Source organism: Montipora capricornis, chromosome 10, assembly GCF_036669925.1.
Source record: "Montipora capricornis isolate CH-2021 chromosome 10, ASM3666992v2, whole genome shotgun sequence".
Classification (NCBI taxonomy): Eukaryota; Metazoa; Cnidaria; class Anthozoa; order Scleractinia; family Acroporidae; genus Montipora; species Montipora capricornis.
The window spans coordinates 54199646-54217145 of record NC_090892.1 but is presented as its reverse complement, the minus strand read 5'-3'; the positions used below and the strand labels follow the sequence as shown (position 1 = coordinate 54217145).

At 39.2% G+C, this 17500-nt stretch overlaps 2 protein-coding genes across 4 annotated transcripts in view; one reads left to right on the top strand and one right to left on the bottom strand.

Annotated features, from left to right (window-relative positions):
• LOC138021313 (transmembrane protein 161B-like) overlaps positions 1 to 6321 on the bottom strand; it is a 16244-nt gene extending 9923 nt beyond the window's left edge. Inside the window, exons 1-7 of the mRNA XM_068868158.1 lie at positions 6213 to 6321; positions 4676 to 4779; positions 3548 to 3661; positions 2814 to 2913; positions 2198 to 2382; positions 1808 to 1959; positions 16 to 76 (exon numbers count right to left, since the gene is read on the bottom strand). Of these exons, the coding sequence (XP_068724259.1) occupies positions 16 to 76; positions 1808 to 1959; positions 2198 to 2382; positions 2814 to 2913; positions 3548 to 3661; positions 4676 to 4779; positions 6213 to 6215 (719 nt within the window). The 5' untranslated portion in view covers positions 6216 to 6321. The remainder of the gene's footprint in view (positions 1 to 15; positions 77 to 1807; positions 1960 to 2197; positions 2383 to 2813; positions 2914 to 3547; positions 3662 to 4675; positions 4780 to 6212) is intronic.
• A 5070-nt stretch (positions 6322 to 11391) lies between these two features.
• LOC138020449 (uncharacterized) overlaps positions 11392 to 17500 on the top strand; it is a 14110-nt gene continuing 8001 nt past the window's right edge. The window contains exon 1 of one of the 3 annotated variants that reach the window (XM_068867434.1): positions 11392 to 11550. In XM_068867434.1, the coding sequence (XP_068723535.1) occupies positions 11538 to 11550 (13 nt within the window). In that variant the 5' untranslated portion in view covers positions 11392 to 11537. Of the gene's footprint in view, positions 11551 to 14122; positions 14658 to 14814; positions 14915 to 17500 lie in introns of those variants that run through there. The other 2 variants (XM_068867436.1, XM_068867433.1) reach the window with 2 other exon arrangements.

Below are 17500 nucleotides of genomic sequence, written 5' to 3'. Positions count from 1 at the left end.
CTCAAATAAACCAACCTGGAAGAAATGCCTTGTTTCTTCATAAATTCTGAAACCTTTTCTGAAAAGCTTTCGTAACCTGTCAATAAAACAAGAATCTTATTACCTCATAAATATTTAGAGGGTACGAGCACTCATCACAAAGCAGCAACGCTCCAAAAATGTATAAGCATTTCAGCAAGGAACAACACAGCTTCACCGAAAACGTCACTTCAAAATATTGCTTTGCCTTCTTTCATCTTGTTTACAGTACATTGCACAATACTAGTAAACTATCCCGTATAACACGATTGATACGAAGGGTCTTGAAGTAAAGATGAAAAATGAACAATTCTATGTCGTATGCTCATGATCCCGTCAAACCCTTGCATTTGATGATTTCAAGTAGTCGCTTTGGTGCGGCACGATTATTCGTATCTATAGCGATATTTCTCGTTTACAAACATTGACGTTACATTTCTTTTGATATTCAAATTTGCCAACCACAGAACAAAAGAAGGTATTGTTCCAACAGTCATTTGGCGATTTCCGAGTTCATGTTTGCCTCCTCTTCAAAGCGAGTCTAAGTGCGAAGTTTTTCTTATGAAAATTAGTTTTCATTCATATCTAAAGTAGAACTAATTACCATCACAAAAACTCTGCACTAAAACTCGCTTTGAAGAGGAGGCAGGCATGAACTCGGAAATGGCCTATTAGGTTCTGGTTGGCATATTAATAACAATGGGTGACCAACCTCGTCACCCAAGGAAAAGCACCCTGGGGACATCGCTATTCAACCAATGATAGAGAGAGATTTAGCATGGTGTCGACTAAAATATGAGTTTTGCCAGAAATGGAAGACATTTGTTGCCTCTTAGCAACAGGTGTCAAGTAACTTCTCACAAGAGAGAGACAAGCAAGAATAATAGAATTTTCATGCTTTAACCCTTTGACTCCAAAGAGTGATCAGTATGTAAATTCTCCTTACAATTTCAATGAGAACTAGCATATTATCAGCTTAAGAGTTTCCATATTGATATAATACCAAATTCTCATGACTACCCAACAAAGAAATCTATGGTACTAGTTAGAAGAATGAACGTTTTGATCTTGGGAATGAAAGGGTGAATGACAGGCAGCGGCTTGCCTTTCGCCGTTTCTCAAAATGCAATGCTTTTCAAATCTCCGTTATAGACTACTAAGGAGTTTAAGATCCGTTGCCAAGGCACCATTATGGAGCTTTAATAAGCACATGACGTTTTTGAGCCACGGAGGCAACCGGAAGTGAATTCACCGGATGCCAGGACAGTAGTGTCTCCTAGAGTTTTCAACTAATCATCTCTAATAAAAAAAAGATACTAAGCAACATAAATGTGAGTGCAGAGATGACGCAGTGGTGAGAGCACTCGCCTCCCACCAATGTGGCCAGAGTGCGATTCCCAGACTCGGCATAATATGTGGGTTGAGTTTGTTGCTTCTTTACTCTGCACCGAGAGGTTTTTCTCCAGGTACTCCGGTTTTCTTCTCTCCTCAAAAACCAAAATTTGATTTGATTTGCGTTAATTTGTCAATTTCAATTTACAGTGTCCCCATTTAAAGCTGCAGTGCTAGAAGATTAGATACTTAAATGAAGTTTCCTTCCTTTCCTTCATTCCTTCCTTCCTTTTTTTTCCTTTCCTTGAAGACGAGTTAAAAGGGAAAACAACTCACTACTGGTTGCCGACGTAGCATGCTTAAGCTCCCTTTTTCTAAAACTCACTGTACGATGACTTGGATCCCTGTGACTTCTTCACAGTAACAAATTAAGTACATGTACAATGAAAAAACTCACCTTTGTCGAGGCCAAAGTCCAGGAGAGACTCATCAATCACGAGAACAGCCATGGCAACAACGAAAAAGAACATACCAAACACAAGACATATGGATCGCTCCCCTGTGTCATCTCCTCTCCAGTATGCTGAGACAAGAGTGAATAGCACCTTGCTGAAATTGTGCTAAGGAATTCTGGTCATCGGACAGGGCATTGAAAAGGGTTGCATAAAATTTTAATTGAGTGTCGAAAGTAATTTCATGTTTGCGTTTGCTTGGTAATTGGTTTAAAAGTCGCCTTCATTAATTCCGTAGGGAGTAAGAGCACCTGATAATTCATAGACTCTATAGAGTAACTGCACCGTAAAAAAAATTGCATGCGGTGCTTTTGATAAAAAATGATTAAGGATACATTGCAAAGAAGATAACAAGAAAGTTCCACACCAGGCCCAAGTTCAACTCCTGTGTATAAATTTCAGGCAAAAAGAAAGCAAAGATCTCAACGAAGACATTGATGACAGCAGCACAGAATGAGAAGTCAATTAGCCATTTGTAATCGTGGTAAAGGAACTGAGGCAGCAGATCAATCTCTTCAATCTAAAATAAACAAGAAAACAACAACAGGAAAGATCAATGCAATGTTATGATACAGAAAAAACACTGAACAAGATTAATTAAAATGTTTATTTATTTCTACAATTATTCTTTTCTTCACTTTCTTAAAAATGTTTTCTTTAAAGCCCTTTTTTTCTTACAGTGTATACTCAACCAAGCCTAAAAAAGTCAAAAAATGAAGGGCCTGACTCTTTCCAACCACTGAAAATCACATACAAGAACTTCGCTACTTTCTGACTTGTTGTTATACTTCTTAGATAGTGAAATGTATTCCAGGCAGACCTCCTTCATTTTAGGTGTGCCAGATTAAGATAATTACAGCTATCTCTATCACCAAATCCGTCTTCTTGGCCCATACTGATTGCACTAATGCACACTATTGCAGTTAAAAAATTAATGTGAAAAAGATGTACCACTGATTTGTCCAAATGAACATCAATATTGCAAGGAACAGTGAAAGTGTTGACATCATGGTCATTTTCCCTAGAAGCTGCTGCATTTGATTGTCTCTTTCTTCAAAAAAATGAAAAAAAAAAAACAAAGAGTTTAGTATTCAGGCCTTAGTGTACACTGTAGTCCAATCAAAATAAATAATTATTTATTAATACATGTATATTCCACTTTATAAGCCTTCATGAATGGTTGTTCTCATGCTTGGAAAATCCATGGAAATCAGGAACTTTTAACTTCCCAACAATCCCAGACTATTCTGGTGTTGGGAAATGTCTTATGATGTATCTCTGTCACAGATTTTGAAATTCAAGCACATTGAATTGTACAAGAAATGGAACAACCCCCTCCCCCACAAGATTTGCTCTAACACAGACTTGATGTTTCAGCTAAGGATGCATTCGATTAATGTACCACATTCTGGAATAGAAGTTAGAAATCCTTCATTATTACAGAGATTCACTTCACTTAAATTAATATTGTCAAACACCTGCTAAAAATGGTATTTTAAACATAATTATCTTTATTATCCTTGTTGCTTCAAAACGCCAGACATACCGTTTTAAATCATCACTCCACACATTCTTATTCTGGAATAGGGTCAATCAAACCCACCCTAAATATCTCTTCAATCAGTCTACTGGAATACCCTATTGCCCAGTAAAAAATGTAAAAGTTGTATAGACAAATCACAAACCTCGAGTCTGAGGCCGCCCCCTTTCTTGCTTTGCTCTTATTAGTCGATACTGCAGTATTCTTACCAATGAGAAGTTTAAGTTCGTCATCACTTGGATGGAGATATCTAACAAGGCTAGGGGGAAATGAAACAAAAAAGTACCTTCATTTGTAAAAAAAAAAGAGAGAGAGAAGGATGATTAAGTCAAGTAATAATCATGATAATTAAATTAATACAATGATGAAATTTAGATGGCAACGCTACCACTCAGGATTTGATTCCAGGCCCCAGTTGTTCAAACAATGGATAGCGCTATTCGCCGAATACTGGTAAACACTAGCAAAACCAATTGAGTTATCCAGTGGATAGTGATTTATCCAGCAGATAGCACTATGCATCATTTGAACAACTGGCCAATGACGGTGGGTTGATTTTTTGTCTGTTCTTTTTTCTTTGGTTTGGGTGACCTGCGAACTGGGAAACCTTTGGTTCTTCCCTCAAAAGAATTATTTGATTTGATTTCCAGTCACCCAAACCTTTGTGTTGGATCATTTTTCTGACAAATGTCAGATCCTTTCTGGGCAGAAACTACAATCCTAGACAAAACTGTTGGGAAGGTTAGCACTTTTGAAGTCTTCATTGCTTCTCTCCCCTCCCCCTCCTTCAATGTTGTGCAAAACTGAATGGTTTCAGTGGGAAATTGTTGACTTGCCTTCCCACATTGAATAGGGGGGAGGGGGCTATGTAAGAGAAAGTGAAACTATTTCTTTTGAGCTTTAACAGAAGCAGGTTGAAATACAGCTCTGGTGTGGTTCATTTACATAACCTTCTCAACTACTTTTGTCTATGATTGTGGTCACTTTTGCACAAAAGTATCTCATGATCTAGAATTACAGACACAAGGCAATGAAAATAAGACTAAGCTACATGTATGCTTTCTAGTTTTGCCTGAATCTTACTGGTATTTATTAATAATTTTATGCTGCATAAGAAAAGACAATTTCACTTGTTAAAGGGAAACCTCTTGGTACAAAACCTGTCCCCTTTGATGTGTCAATAATAAACTATTTTGTGTATTTAAATTTGTCACATAATAATAATAATAATTAATTGTTATTATTATTAAAATATAATTATATTATCACTCACTGCTCATTGCAGAGGATCCATTTCCCCAAAGAAATGAATGGAGAGATTTTTTGAAGAATGGTTGCCATGGCAACACTCAAGACAAACTGAACTCCAAACAGGGCCTAAAAGAAGAAACTCTTTCCATCATAGGGTAGATTAATGTTGCTACAGACTAAAGCCATGTTCATGCTCAACGTTGATTATGATCAACTGAAGTATAATTCAGGCTATCATATTTCATCAGAAACCCATAAGGGTTGAAACGTTTAACGCGCGTTCACAGCTTCCGAATATTCAGTGCGAACTGATTGGTTGAATGTTTCAGTGCTAAGTACCATATTTGGAAACCCCTCGCTCTTGTTGTTCCAAATATGGTACTTAACAAATTGAATATTCAAAAGCTTGTTTCCCAGCACACAAGGGGCCGTTACACATTTCAAACCTTATAGGTTTCTGATTTCATTCAATTTTATTCAATTAAAGCTCTTTTCACATCTGCAAAAATTTAAATACAATATGCAACAGTAACCTCCCAGTGTGAGACAAAATGGCGCCACATTGTTAATTTCAAGCCCTGTTATAAGACCTCACACTTCACTCTATGCTTTTTGTTTTGCATTCACCCACCAGAAGGTTGAACGAATGCAGTTTCCTTTCATGAAAAATAGCAAACACGTTGTAATTAACTTCAGTGTCGAACTACCAAAATAACCAAAATACTGGGACATATGTATACATGTACATGCTCGTGATAAATAAACACCCCACATGGCTGCAACTTAAAGTAAGCGTGACCAATTATAAAGGGATCTAAAAGCAGTATCAGTATTTCGTCGATTTTCAACACGGTATTTGCAAATTTTTCTTGTGGTATTGCGGTATTGGGTACCCTCCAATGTCCCCCTCCTTCTAATAACAAGGTCTCTTGAAAGTGTTGAGACTGGTTTAAGCCACCTTAACATAAGAAAAGCACAAAGGATTGTATCAAAGCAGGGTCACCGTTAGCCTCGCTTCCATTCTTAGGCCAGGTCACCTGTAACTACAACAGTAAAATGGTCTTTTCACACAACACAGGAAAAAATAACAGATTCCCATTTTTGGCTATTTTAGGGTATTTAAAGAATACCAACAAAAATCCCAAATTTGGAAGAGTGAGACAAGTCCCAATCAGGGAACTTGGTTGGGAATTCCCTGGTTGGGACTTGTCTCACTTTGCCAAATTTGGGATTTTTATTGGTATTCTTCAAAATGCCCTAAAATATCTAAAAATGGGAATCTGTTATTTTTCCTGTGCAAAGAGAAAAAAGTTGTCTTGTTTTGAATTTCCTTTTTCCCTTTACAAACAATGATTACATTTCAGTGCTCGACAAATATTTTACATCTGTCGAAGCCAGGCCGGTATTGCAACACATCATCGCAACTCGCTTTCCTCGTGCCGAGCTCAAACTTAGTAGGACCAACATCAGTCCAGTGGAAGGAACCGTACGCACGCCAAGCGACATTATTCCTAAGCAGAAACAAGAAACAAATGGTTTTCTTCGAAATTTCAACTCACCATATTATGAGCCACAAAACTGGTTCATCAGATTTCCAACCGCAAAATTTGCGAACTTTGTTTCTCCATGCAAGCGCCGGTCGAATAATCACCAGGCGTTCCATTGCAACCGAGTTTGCCTTAAAACTGGGGAGAGTTTCCAGCTCGCGGTAAGACTACAGAGGTACGCCAGGAGTTTTGGGGCAACAACGGAACACGGTAAATTTGGCAATGGGAACACGGGAACAAAGCAAAAAAATCGTAGGGAACAAGGGAACATCAAACAGGTTAGGGAACAGGGGAACAAACACAAAAATTACAAAGCCCTACGTTTTTTACATAAACGTGGGGGTGATAGAAGATTTTCTGCTGTTTTCTGATTTCTTTGGCAAGTTTTTGTTCCCATCTTTCGTGTCTACTCGTCTCTAGCTCTGGCGCTGAAATCGTTCTTTTCCGACAAGTGCCGACCATTGGTTTATTAACTATTTAACTTGTCACGCGCAATTAATGCAAGACAGCGTGACAGCGTCAGGACCGTGTATCTATAAGGACGAGGTGTTCGGGTCAGACCAGGTCAATTTTGACAGCACATGTGCAGCTGGTGAATTCGAAAGTCCTGAGGATGGATGTGGTCGATCTTGGTAGAAACGTTGACCGTATGTTGCTGCCAGTGACTGCAGCGATTTACCAAAATGGAGTGGGACATTTGAAATGGCGATTAGCGCCATCAGTAGCGACCAAAAGCTGCATGGATTCCTTCAAAGATTAAGAGGAGGATTTGGAATTGCAGAGCGTTGCTCGGAACTTACAATACGCAAATTCAAAGTCTCACTGAGTACCAAAGCCAGAATTCCCAAAGGGACGACTCTTCGAAATCGATTGCGAAGAACAGTTGCATCTAACAGTTTATGACGATAAGATTCTTTTCAGCGATGTTGGCAACCATTCATTGAATGTTTGGAACCCTGCAACCCGTGAATGCAGCACGTTTTCCGGAAATGGCAAAGGAACGAGGGATGGCAAATGTACCCAATATGTCCAGCCAACGGGTGTATTTGCTGAAAGGAAAACAGTCTTTGTGGTCGATTCTTCAACAGGTTGCTTGAGAATGACAAGTGAACTGCTTCCTCTGGTCAAGTATCGGAGTAATCTTCAGATGTATGCTGTCACATTTGGCTTGCACCAGAAGAACAAATGTCAACGTCGTTCACTATCGACACAGCAATTGCCAGAATCCAAGAAGTATATGACTTTGATTGCCAGTGTATAGATCAAGTCAAAGCCTTCCTTGGGACAGAAGCCCAGACTCAAGGTCCGCAGGGAACCGTTTCGCCAGTCGTTGTGGAGGACGAAAGAAGGATCTTGCTTGCACTGGGAGAAATTAGAGATCTTTTTCGAAAGTATACCCCACAGCTTTTGGATGTGTTCAAACTTAAAAGCCTTTTGACACTGGTAGTGGAGAACTTTTCTCCGAGATGAGGGCAGGTGCATCTGACATGCGAATGCAGTTGCAATTTGATTTCCGCTTCAGTCGAGCAATGAAGGAACATTTGAAGCATATGTGCACAACCAGGTTTTCATACTACTCAAGTGCGACGTCTCATTACCCAAGGGTCAAATCTGACTTGAAATATTCAGCCCTACCTAAGATGTCGCCCCCTTCTACAGCACAGTTGACAAAGCAACAAGTTCAGCAAATGAGAGACTGGCGCATGAAGTATGGTCAAACTGTTCCACAGAAGACTGTGCGCAACATAAGCACCAAAGAAAATCCTGGTACTCTGCCGATAAATCTTTATGCCCAGGTACAGCCTACATTAACGTCTTTGGATTTCTCGAAGATCGCAGAAGATGGACAGGATGGTGCCAGAACAACTGCTCATGATGACAGGATGCGAGGCCAAGACGTGCATCACGTGCGAGAAAGAGGCCACATACGGACGATTTTCTGTATTATGACGACTGAAAAGGTAAGGTCAGGATTCTTAGTATTTCCCAAGCATTATCATCATTTGTTGGAAAAAGTTGATGCAATTACGATTTGTTTTAATTTTCGTTACGAAATACTTTCACAAAGTCAAAAATATCACAGAAATAATCATCAAAATTTATCAGCAACACTGTAAACCTTCAATCAGTTATTTTGTTTTGTTCAGTTTGGTTAATTAGAACGTATATGCAAAAAAATAAGAGAAAATTTAATCTTGGAAGGGTAACACAAGGGAACAATGTGAAATTTTGGACGGGAACGAGGGAACAGAGTTAAAATTTTGAAGGGAACATGGGAACACACACCCCTCCTGGGGGACCCTTACTACAGACTGCAGATCTGGGGTAAAATGCAGACTGCAGACAGCAAACCAGGGGTAAAATGCAGACTTGGAGTACCGTAGAGTTCCGATAGTAGCGACCCTCGTTATTTTCGGAATTAGCAGCCTTTGGGGGTCGCTGCTTTCGGGGGGTCGTTACTTTCGGGGAACAAAAATCGTTTACAAATAAAGCTGGCGCGAGCTTTCTTTCCGAAATAAAAAATGAACAACATTTTATTTGCATTCCATATGTACAGATTGTGTTTCATAAAAAGAAGATAACAATGATAAATACAGCAAAAAAACTCTATAGAAAACTGTAAAGAGTTTTCAATTTCAATTTGAAGATATGTTCCTGTTGTTAATACGAAATTAGACCGGTTTAGGGTAGTTCTTACATCGCCACATCAGTGAACTGATGTCAAAGACGAATGGTGGCATAAAGTGCTTTATGGTCAACAATTTGTGACACTGCACGAACATATTATTGTACATTAAAATTTTGACTATTGATTGACAAATAAATGGTTTTCGATATAAAAGCAGGAAAGTTCTCTTATATCTGACTTTTCTCTCTTAAAGAAGTTGAATCGTTTATGGAAAAACGCAAATTTTAGCCTGACGTTTTTCGTTTGCCGTAAGCGCGATACTAAGTTTAATTTCTCTCGTCCTCACCGCGAAAAGGTCCGAGAAGACTCCAGTGAAATATCCATTTAATCGTGCGTCAAGTTGGCTGAACACAGTTTTTCCGCGGTCAGTGGTATTCTTTAAATTTGAGACCAACAGCTGTAGGCTGTTTTACCAAATTTCTCGCAAACCCGTCATTAGATTGTGCAGAAATATGGAATTAAAATTCGTCCCACTACGAATGAGCCGTCTATAAAAAGGATCAGAAATTTAACAGACAAAAATTTGGGAAAACTGAAAAACGTTTATCAGCGAATAATGAAAAATCCGCCTGTTCAAATTTTATGATAACAGCTGTTAAACGTTCTTTATTTCTATTATTTTACTGCGCCTTTCAATAACATGCGGACTCTAAAATTCAAAGCTCAATCGACAAATGCATTTTTCGCTACCGTCAATCAAATGCTCGGCGGCTCCTCCCAGCTTCCGACTATATTGTCTGAGTGTGCTCAACGATTTGATTTGATTACGGTACGCACGACCCCCGTCGGACGCTTGGCGGACCCGCCGAACATTTGATTGACGGTAGCGAAAAACCGTATTTGTCTGTTGACCTTTGAATTTAGGAGTCCGCGTGTTATTGAAAGGCGCAGTAAGTAAGAAAATGCAGCAAAAAATATATGTAAATGAGGAGCATACATGAAAAATAAATGCATAAATGATTTAATCATTTAAGCTAAATGAGTTACGACGGTAAAAGCCTGAAGGCATAGCAACTGACAAAAATATAAACCTTGGTGGTTGCACTTATCAGAGAGCAAGTTTGAGCTTCCAGGCAAAAAGCTGTGTTCAGTCACACTGAGCACGCGACGTTTTGGAGCCGCGGACGGTAGCTGGAAAAGAACATTTCTAATGATAGGAAAGTAGTGTCTTCCATATTTTTAAATTGATCATCTCTAATGGAGAAAAGATACTTAGCAATATAAAGGTTGTTGGGTGAAGACTCGTTAACTGGGGACCGCAGATCACTTTTGGTTGCCGTGTGTGTCTAAAAACCGGCCAGCGCTTCAGTAAGCTCTTTCATATCTCGCCGACCAGATACGCAGGCAAGCTTTAGACTAATTTTCGGCCATTCATTCTCGTTTTTAAAACCCGGCATTTGCCCAGTTGGGAAGCGTGTAAAACTTTAAACATAATATTGTTTGATTCCACTGAACGATGTTAATTTTATTTTCGAGACGGAAATTTTGAATTTTTTCAAGAGGGAAATAATATAATAATAATGATATATTTATATAGCGCCTTCACTATAAATATTCGATGGCGCTGTTTACAACCGAAATTGGTTAAAGTTAAAAAATTAAATTATACCTAAAATTATATTACAATAAAATTATATTATCTGAAACCTAATGTAGATAATTAAAAATATATTAATTAGTCTAAGTAAAATCTAAAATGTCATTTTTTGTATATTTATATTTATATAAATGACTGACGCTCATTGATAGGCAAGTCTAAATAAAAATGTCTTGAGTTCTTTTTTAAACTTTTGTAAGTTAGATATTTGTCTGATATTGTCAGGTAAACTGTTCCACAGTACGGGTCCAGATTTGAAGAAAGCCCTGTCTCCAAATGTTTTGCATTTAGTTTTTGGAACCAACAACTGTTCTTTGTTTCTGAGATGGTAACGTCCTTCCCGATTCACTCGTATCAGATTTTCCAAATATGAGGGTGCTAGGCCATGAAGAACTTTGAAAACTAGCAGAGTGATCTTAAAAATAACTCGATATTTTATCGGTAGCCAGTGAAGGTCTTTAAGCACTGGTGATATGTGATAGTACTTTGGTAAACGGCATATCAACCGAGCAGCTGCATTTAGAACCCTCTGTAGACGTTGTTATTGGTATTGCGAGACATCATGCAGTAAGGCATTACAGTAGTCTAAATGGCAGGCCACGAGTGCATGCACCAGGGTCTTACAAGCCTCATCCGTCAAGCATTTTCTTATTTGTCGTAGGTTATAGAGACTGTACAACGCTTTGCTACATATTTTCCCAATGTGATCGCTCATTTGCGTTACTTCTACAATATGATATTGCAGAAATAACGCATTTAAATTTAGTTATTATTATTATTACTATATTTAGAAAAAATAAAGTAAAATGACCTGATTTCCGATATGAACACTCGAGTCTGTACAATAAGAGAATACCAGGGCTAATATCGTTCGTATTTTAAATATAATGTTGCTTAAAATCGTTTCTCTTTATCAAGATGTACCACGCGTAGGTTTCGAATGCACCTACAGGTGCGCACGTGTTCCCAGAGCTTTCGATCTTCAGTTAGCGGTGAAATGAATCACTGATAAAATGTTCTCTAGTTACTGTTCAAACTAGTAGTAAGCGGAATGCTGCTGAGAGGTAGGGAAATCTAAAAAGATGCTCTTGTTAGTTGTATGTGGTTATTGAAAAATTGAGTTGGTAAGGAATCGTGTATATGCTGTAGCTTGTGAACCTCCCCTAGGTTCGTTTGCTTTTACTATGAGTACATCCCCACTCAGAAGCTTTGTTCCTAACAGGTTAAATATGTTTTGACGATAAAATAACATAACAGGGAAAAAGAGATTGTAATTTATGCTTTTCGTTTAAGCGGATTGATTGCAAAATTTCGAAAATTATTGCGACAGAAGGACAACATAGAAATTGTTCAGAATTAATTCATTCGAAAGTGTTCTTAAGAGATTCTCACTGAGGAATTATAAGTTAGGTTTTCTACACACGATGTTGTATTCGTGTTCAGTTCTTTTAGAATGACTGGAATACATCGTTATTGTAGTTCTCAGTACAAAATCCCTTACAAATATATCTTACTTAGTAGTCCTAAGTCAGACCATTCACGTCATAGTATCATAATAAGGAACTTAAGCACAGACGTTTTTGAGCCACGGACGGCCACCGGAAATTGAATTTTTCCCTTTTTGGAGCGTTTTCACGTCATCGCGGTTGTAACGTCAAACCACGGTGATCAACAAGAGCTTTTCCTGTCCGTGGTAAGGAGAAAAACCACGCCAAAAAAGGAAACATTCGACTTCCGGTTGCCGTCCGTGGCTCACGAACGTCTGTGCTAAAGCTCCCTATTAACAGAACAAGACGAACTTTATTAATAGCACTTGCTTTCCCAACTGTAAGTTATTAACAACACAAATACACGATACGGAGATCCACCAGCATCCATTCCGCCAACATTCTCATAAAAGCACATTTTCTTCCTCTTGCCACATCATGAAAACGTTCTTGATCCGGAAAAAATAATCGTGTAACTTCCAGAAGGCCCTAGAAGTCTCTAACTTAAACCAATTTGGTTTTCTTGAAGGAAAATCAACTCTGACTCAGTTGCTGTATTGTTTTGCTGACTGGGCTACTGATGTTATATTCTTAGCCCGCGCGGGGTGGGGGGGGTACTGCCATATATGGACTATATAGGTATGTGTCGCTGTGAAGGGTATGGTTTTCAAGCAGCTTACTCTAGGATACAGTATATAAATCATAGCCTTTCGGTCTAGAATAGGGTATCATTTTTCACGAAACTGACCAGTCGGTTGAAGATTTATCAAGACTGAGGAAACCAGAAATTCCCACTCAAGAATATAAAAAAGTCGAATCGGCAAAGTTTAAGTTTACGTAACTCAGCCTCAACAGTGTCAATAAATGGCTATCATGAAACACCTCTGAATATTATTAACTGTCAAGAATCGGAATTTAGACGGAAATCGGTGGGAGTTTACTCTAGTATAGGGTAGCAAAATTCAGCTGAACTGTAGCTCTAGTATATTGTTATCTAGTATATTGTCTTTTCATTGTTAACACTAGCAAGATATCGGGACCCAAGCGATCTGTTAAGATCACCGATCGTTTCACATGTACCTCCGCAAATGTCATATATTGCATAACTTGTACGTTATGTAATAAATTATACATTGGTGAGACAGGTAGACGACTAGGTGACCGATTCCGCGAACACCTTCGCGATGTTGAAAAGAATGACAAGGATGCATCTAAGCCAGTCGCTCGCCATTTTAATCTGCCTAACCACTCCAAAAAACACATGGGTATCTGCGGCCTTTCCCTACATCTAGGTACGACGGAAAGCCGCAAGAATCTGGAACAAAAATTCATCTTTCAAATCGGCACCCTTAATCCTCACGGTATTAACGAACGCTTTTCAGTTAACTAATATATTCCTATTTTTCACGTTGCCATGTTACCATCAATAGCGTAGCTCCTACTCTACTATAAAAACTACACGTAACCCATAATCCCTCGATTCGCTCTGACGAAGAGCTAACGCTCGAAACGTCAGCTTTTAGAATCTCTGTACGGTGGCCAATTTACATTATCAACTCCGTTGATAAAACCAAATTTTTGTAGCTCTAGTATAGGCTAAGGGTTCCAGGGTCCCAGCGGCACATCCCCTCCCAGAAATTCCTAAAGCCTTCCCCCCCCCCCCCCGGGATTCTTAGATTTCTGAAAAGCATTCGACTAGCTCCGTACCTCACGAACGGCTGTTTCTCAAATTAAAATGCGACGGGATCGAAGGTCCACTACTCTGTTGGTTCAGAAGCTTGTCGACTGACCTCAAACAACGCGTTGTTGTTCGAGGAACTTACTCATCTTGATCTTGTGTAACGTTCCGGGGGTCCCACAGGGCACGATCTTGGGCTCAATTTTGTTTGATATATCTTCCAATATCTCCTCTACTTTGAGAATGTTTGCTGATGACACCAAAATATACAGAAAGCTGTCAGACTAAGCAAGGGACACTGAAGCCCTACAATCTGAACAATCTAAATGGCAACTGCGCTATAACTCCGACAGGTGCGAAGTACTACAGTCATGAGAATATATGGTGAGGTGGATTATTCAAGGACCAGATTTTTCAAGAACAATATGTTAATCTTCGAGACTTGTCGAAGCGATATTTCTGCTCTTCGGACCAATAATTATGCACGAGCTAAGGAAACCATGGTACTGCGGTCAGAATACTGTAAAAGCCTGAGTCAACCTCTGCCATCAAATGAATGGGGAAGATTTTTTCCTACTGAATCTTCCGTGAGGTCCGTGCTGATAATCAACGAAACGAACGTAAGCAAACGTATATGACAGGGCAGTCAGTGAACTTTTGAATATTGGCAATCATTCAGAATCTGTTTAAAAGATAAAAGTGCCACTTGTTACGTGGGATTCCCGCGGCAGACCAGTAGGTCATAAATTCGGTCTTTCGTTTTCTCCAAAATGACAGCCGGACACAACATAACAATGATAGCCTCGTGTCATAGCTCTAGAGTATTTACTCTGCGATTTGATCGAGGAGCAACCACGTTCAAGGTCTGGTCGTAAGTGATGATCATAACGGGGAAATGACTGTGAAATTTTACTGTGTGACCCGGAAATTACTGAACAGATTTTTACCGAGGTTGTTACCCGCTAAATGAGTGTGCAAGCGCTGGTTTTGAAGTGAATACGTGAAGGTAAGTTTCCTTTGGAATAAATGTCTGGCGTCTCGTAATCATCGACATATTCACAAATATTCAAATACTTTGTACTTGTATTGTCCTTAACCGCTTGTGCCACAGCTTGAAAGTATTAATACCCTGCGATTTGATTGGGTCCGACGTGTAATCACGTGCAAGGTAACATGACAAAGGTGAAATGCTTGTGAAATTTTATTGTGCATGTGGAACAAAAAGCGGCCAGAGAGAGTTCGGAGCAGGACCGAGAAGGAAAGGTCAGTGAGATACGCTGGGAAAAGTTGTCTGCTTGAGAGGACTGATATATTCAAGTGAATGAAGAGGGTAGTTTCTTAAGAAACTGTGGTGCTGCGTCGGTGGGGAAGTAGTATACAAAAATTTGGTTTTATCAACGGAGTTGATAATGTAAATTGGCCACCGTACAGAGATTCTAAAAGCTGACGTTTCGAGCGTTAGCCCTTCGTCCGATTCGCTCTGACGAAGGGCTAACGCTCGAAACGTCGGGTGTCTGGAAAACCCGAATAGCGAATAGCGAATAGTCGCGAATAGCGAATAGCGAACAGCGAATAGTCGCGAATAGCGAATAGTACGAACAGTGCGAATAGTGGCGAATAGTGGCGAATAGTGACGAATAGTCGCGAATAGTGACGAATAGTCTTTAATAGTCACCACCTTATGCTGAATAATCTCGTAATCAAAGCAAATAATATCCTCACCTGTCGTCGAAAGGGAGTTTCGTGCATGCTTTTGCAAACACTCTAAAGAAGAACAAACGTCAAAATGCAAAAATATAAATCACTTTCATTAATACATTAAGCTCATGATCATCTCCTCGCACAGTGGCGCCCGAACATAAATTTTAGATATTCACAATTCATCATCCTCATTTGTCACGGTGCTGTCCGATCCGGCGAGACACGTTCTGTAAAAAGGAATAAAATCAAAATGTGAGGCAAGTGATTTGTGATTAAAGAGACAAACGAGCTACTCTGATAACCGTTGCGTTAATTTATTATCCAAATAAGCAACAGGATTTCAGTGCATTTATTACCTTTTCTTCCCAGGGCTCATGCTGTTCTTCGCCGACACATCTCTGCTTTTTTAGCGGGAATATCCCATCCAACGTTGCTGCGCGGTTGACCAGGAAAAACTAGGTTCCAAATTAATTTCGTCATTTCGTCACAATCCCCCCTCCCTCCACTCTTATTTGCCACTATTTGTTACTATTCGTCACTATTCGTGACTATTCGTCACTATTCGCGACTATTCGCCACTATTCGCACTATTCGCACTATTCGTGACTATTCGCTGTTCGGTATTCGCGACTATTCGCTATTCGCTATTCGCTATTCGCTATTCGCTATTCGGGTTTTCCAGAGACCATTTGATAAACATAAAGTTTAGGCATTAGCTTGTCCTGTTGATTCTTTACTTGAACTTTCAATGATGTTGCATTTATCTCAGTCGGCTAAGTTAATCGTGGTAGTCAGCCCGACATGGGACATGACAGGAGACGCCATTTTAAACTTAATTCTCCGCTTAAATAAATCATTTTCATGCTTCACTTGAGATTGTAATCAAATTTGTAACTGCGTACCACGTAGCCATTTTCTGCAGTTACGCCGACAATCCGTTGGGTAAGATGTATTAAGCGGATAAAACTCACAGAATCGTTTCGTAACCTAGACAACGCTAACAATAGCAGGCGCGTAGCGTGGTCATTTTTTCAAGTACGCACAAGTACATATGATCTAGAACCCTAAGTAAACTGAGCAAAAAATACTGCGTTCTTTATTTCTTGTCGAAATAGTTGTGTGAATACAAGCAAAGAATAAAGCGTCTTGCCCTTATTTTGAGCAAACTTGGTGCAAACAAAACATTGTTTTGGTTGTGCTAGCGTGACTAAAATTGTCAAGAACGTTCTCGGAACGTCGCTCCTTTGTCACGAACGTTCTTGGAACGTCGCTCCTTTGCAACCTCGCCTTTTTGTTGCACGCTGGCCAAACAACACTGTATTGTTAGTGCAAAAAAAGGTACAATGCAAAACTAAGTTAGAACATGGTATAGCTTTTGTTTTAGTTTTGAGAAAATCAAAATGGTACTTTCATCACGAAATCTTGGTTGCGTACAAGGAAAATGTTAAGAATAGAAACAATTGCTAAAACTTTCAAAATTTTCCGGTCACTTCAAGTACGCACGTGCGTATATGCGTATAGGACGCTACGCGCCTGAATAGATATGGACTTTCGGGCGCTACTTATTGAAGCAAATCAAAGAAATCACGCAAACACTTACGGGCCATTTCAGACGTGTCAAAATCCTCCTAATCAATAAACCGACTGTACAAAATGGAGACAAAGTGTTGTCTTTTTAATAAGTACACAATCATGAAAAAACAAGTTAATCTTTTTGTTGTTAGTAAAGCAATGTCCTCACTAATTCCTTACTCTTGAGACTGTATCATGCTTCAGTGACTGAACTTAATATAGACACTCATAAAAAATTCAGCTTTTAATAACTGTCACCTTTAATACTTTTTCACTCTTGTCGTCCATTTTTAAGTAATTGAAAGCAATGCATAATTCAATATGGTACAAGGACAGCTCTGTCTCTATCCTATTCTTACTATTAGTATATACTCTGTATACTAAAACAGTAGATAGCGTTGAAGGAACGCTAATTGGCCACTCAAACTTCGTATTTTCTTTCCTATTCACCTCAGAGCAACTCGCGCGGGATTTTCCCCGGAAAATATTGTAATTGTTCCAGGAATAAATCAGCCGAGTTAAAATCACTTTTTTGTGCTATATTATCTCACTGTTTTTATACTAGTGGTGAATATT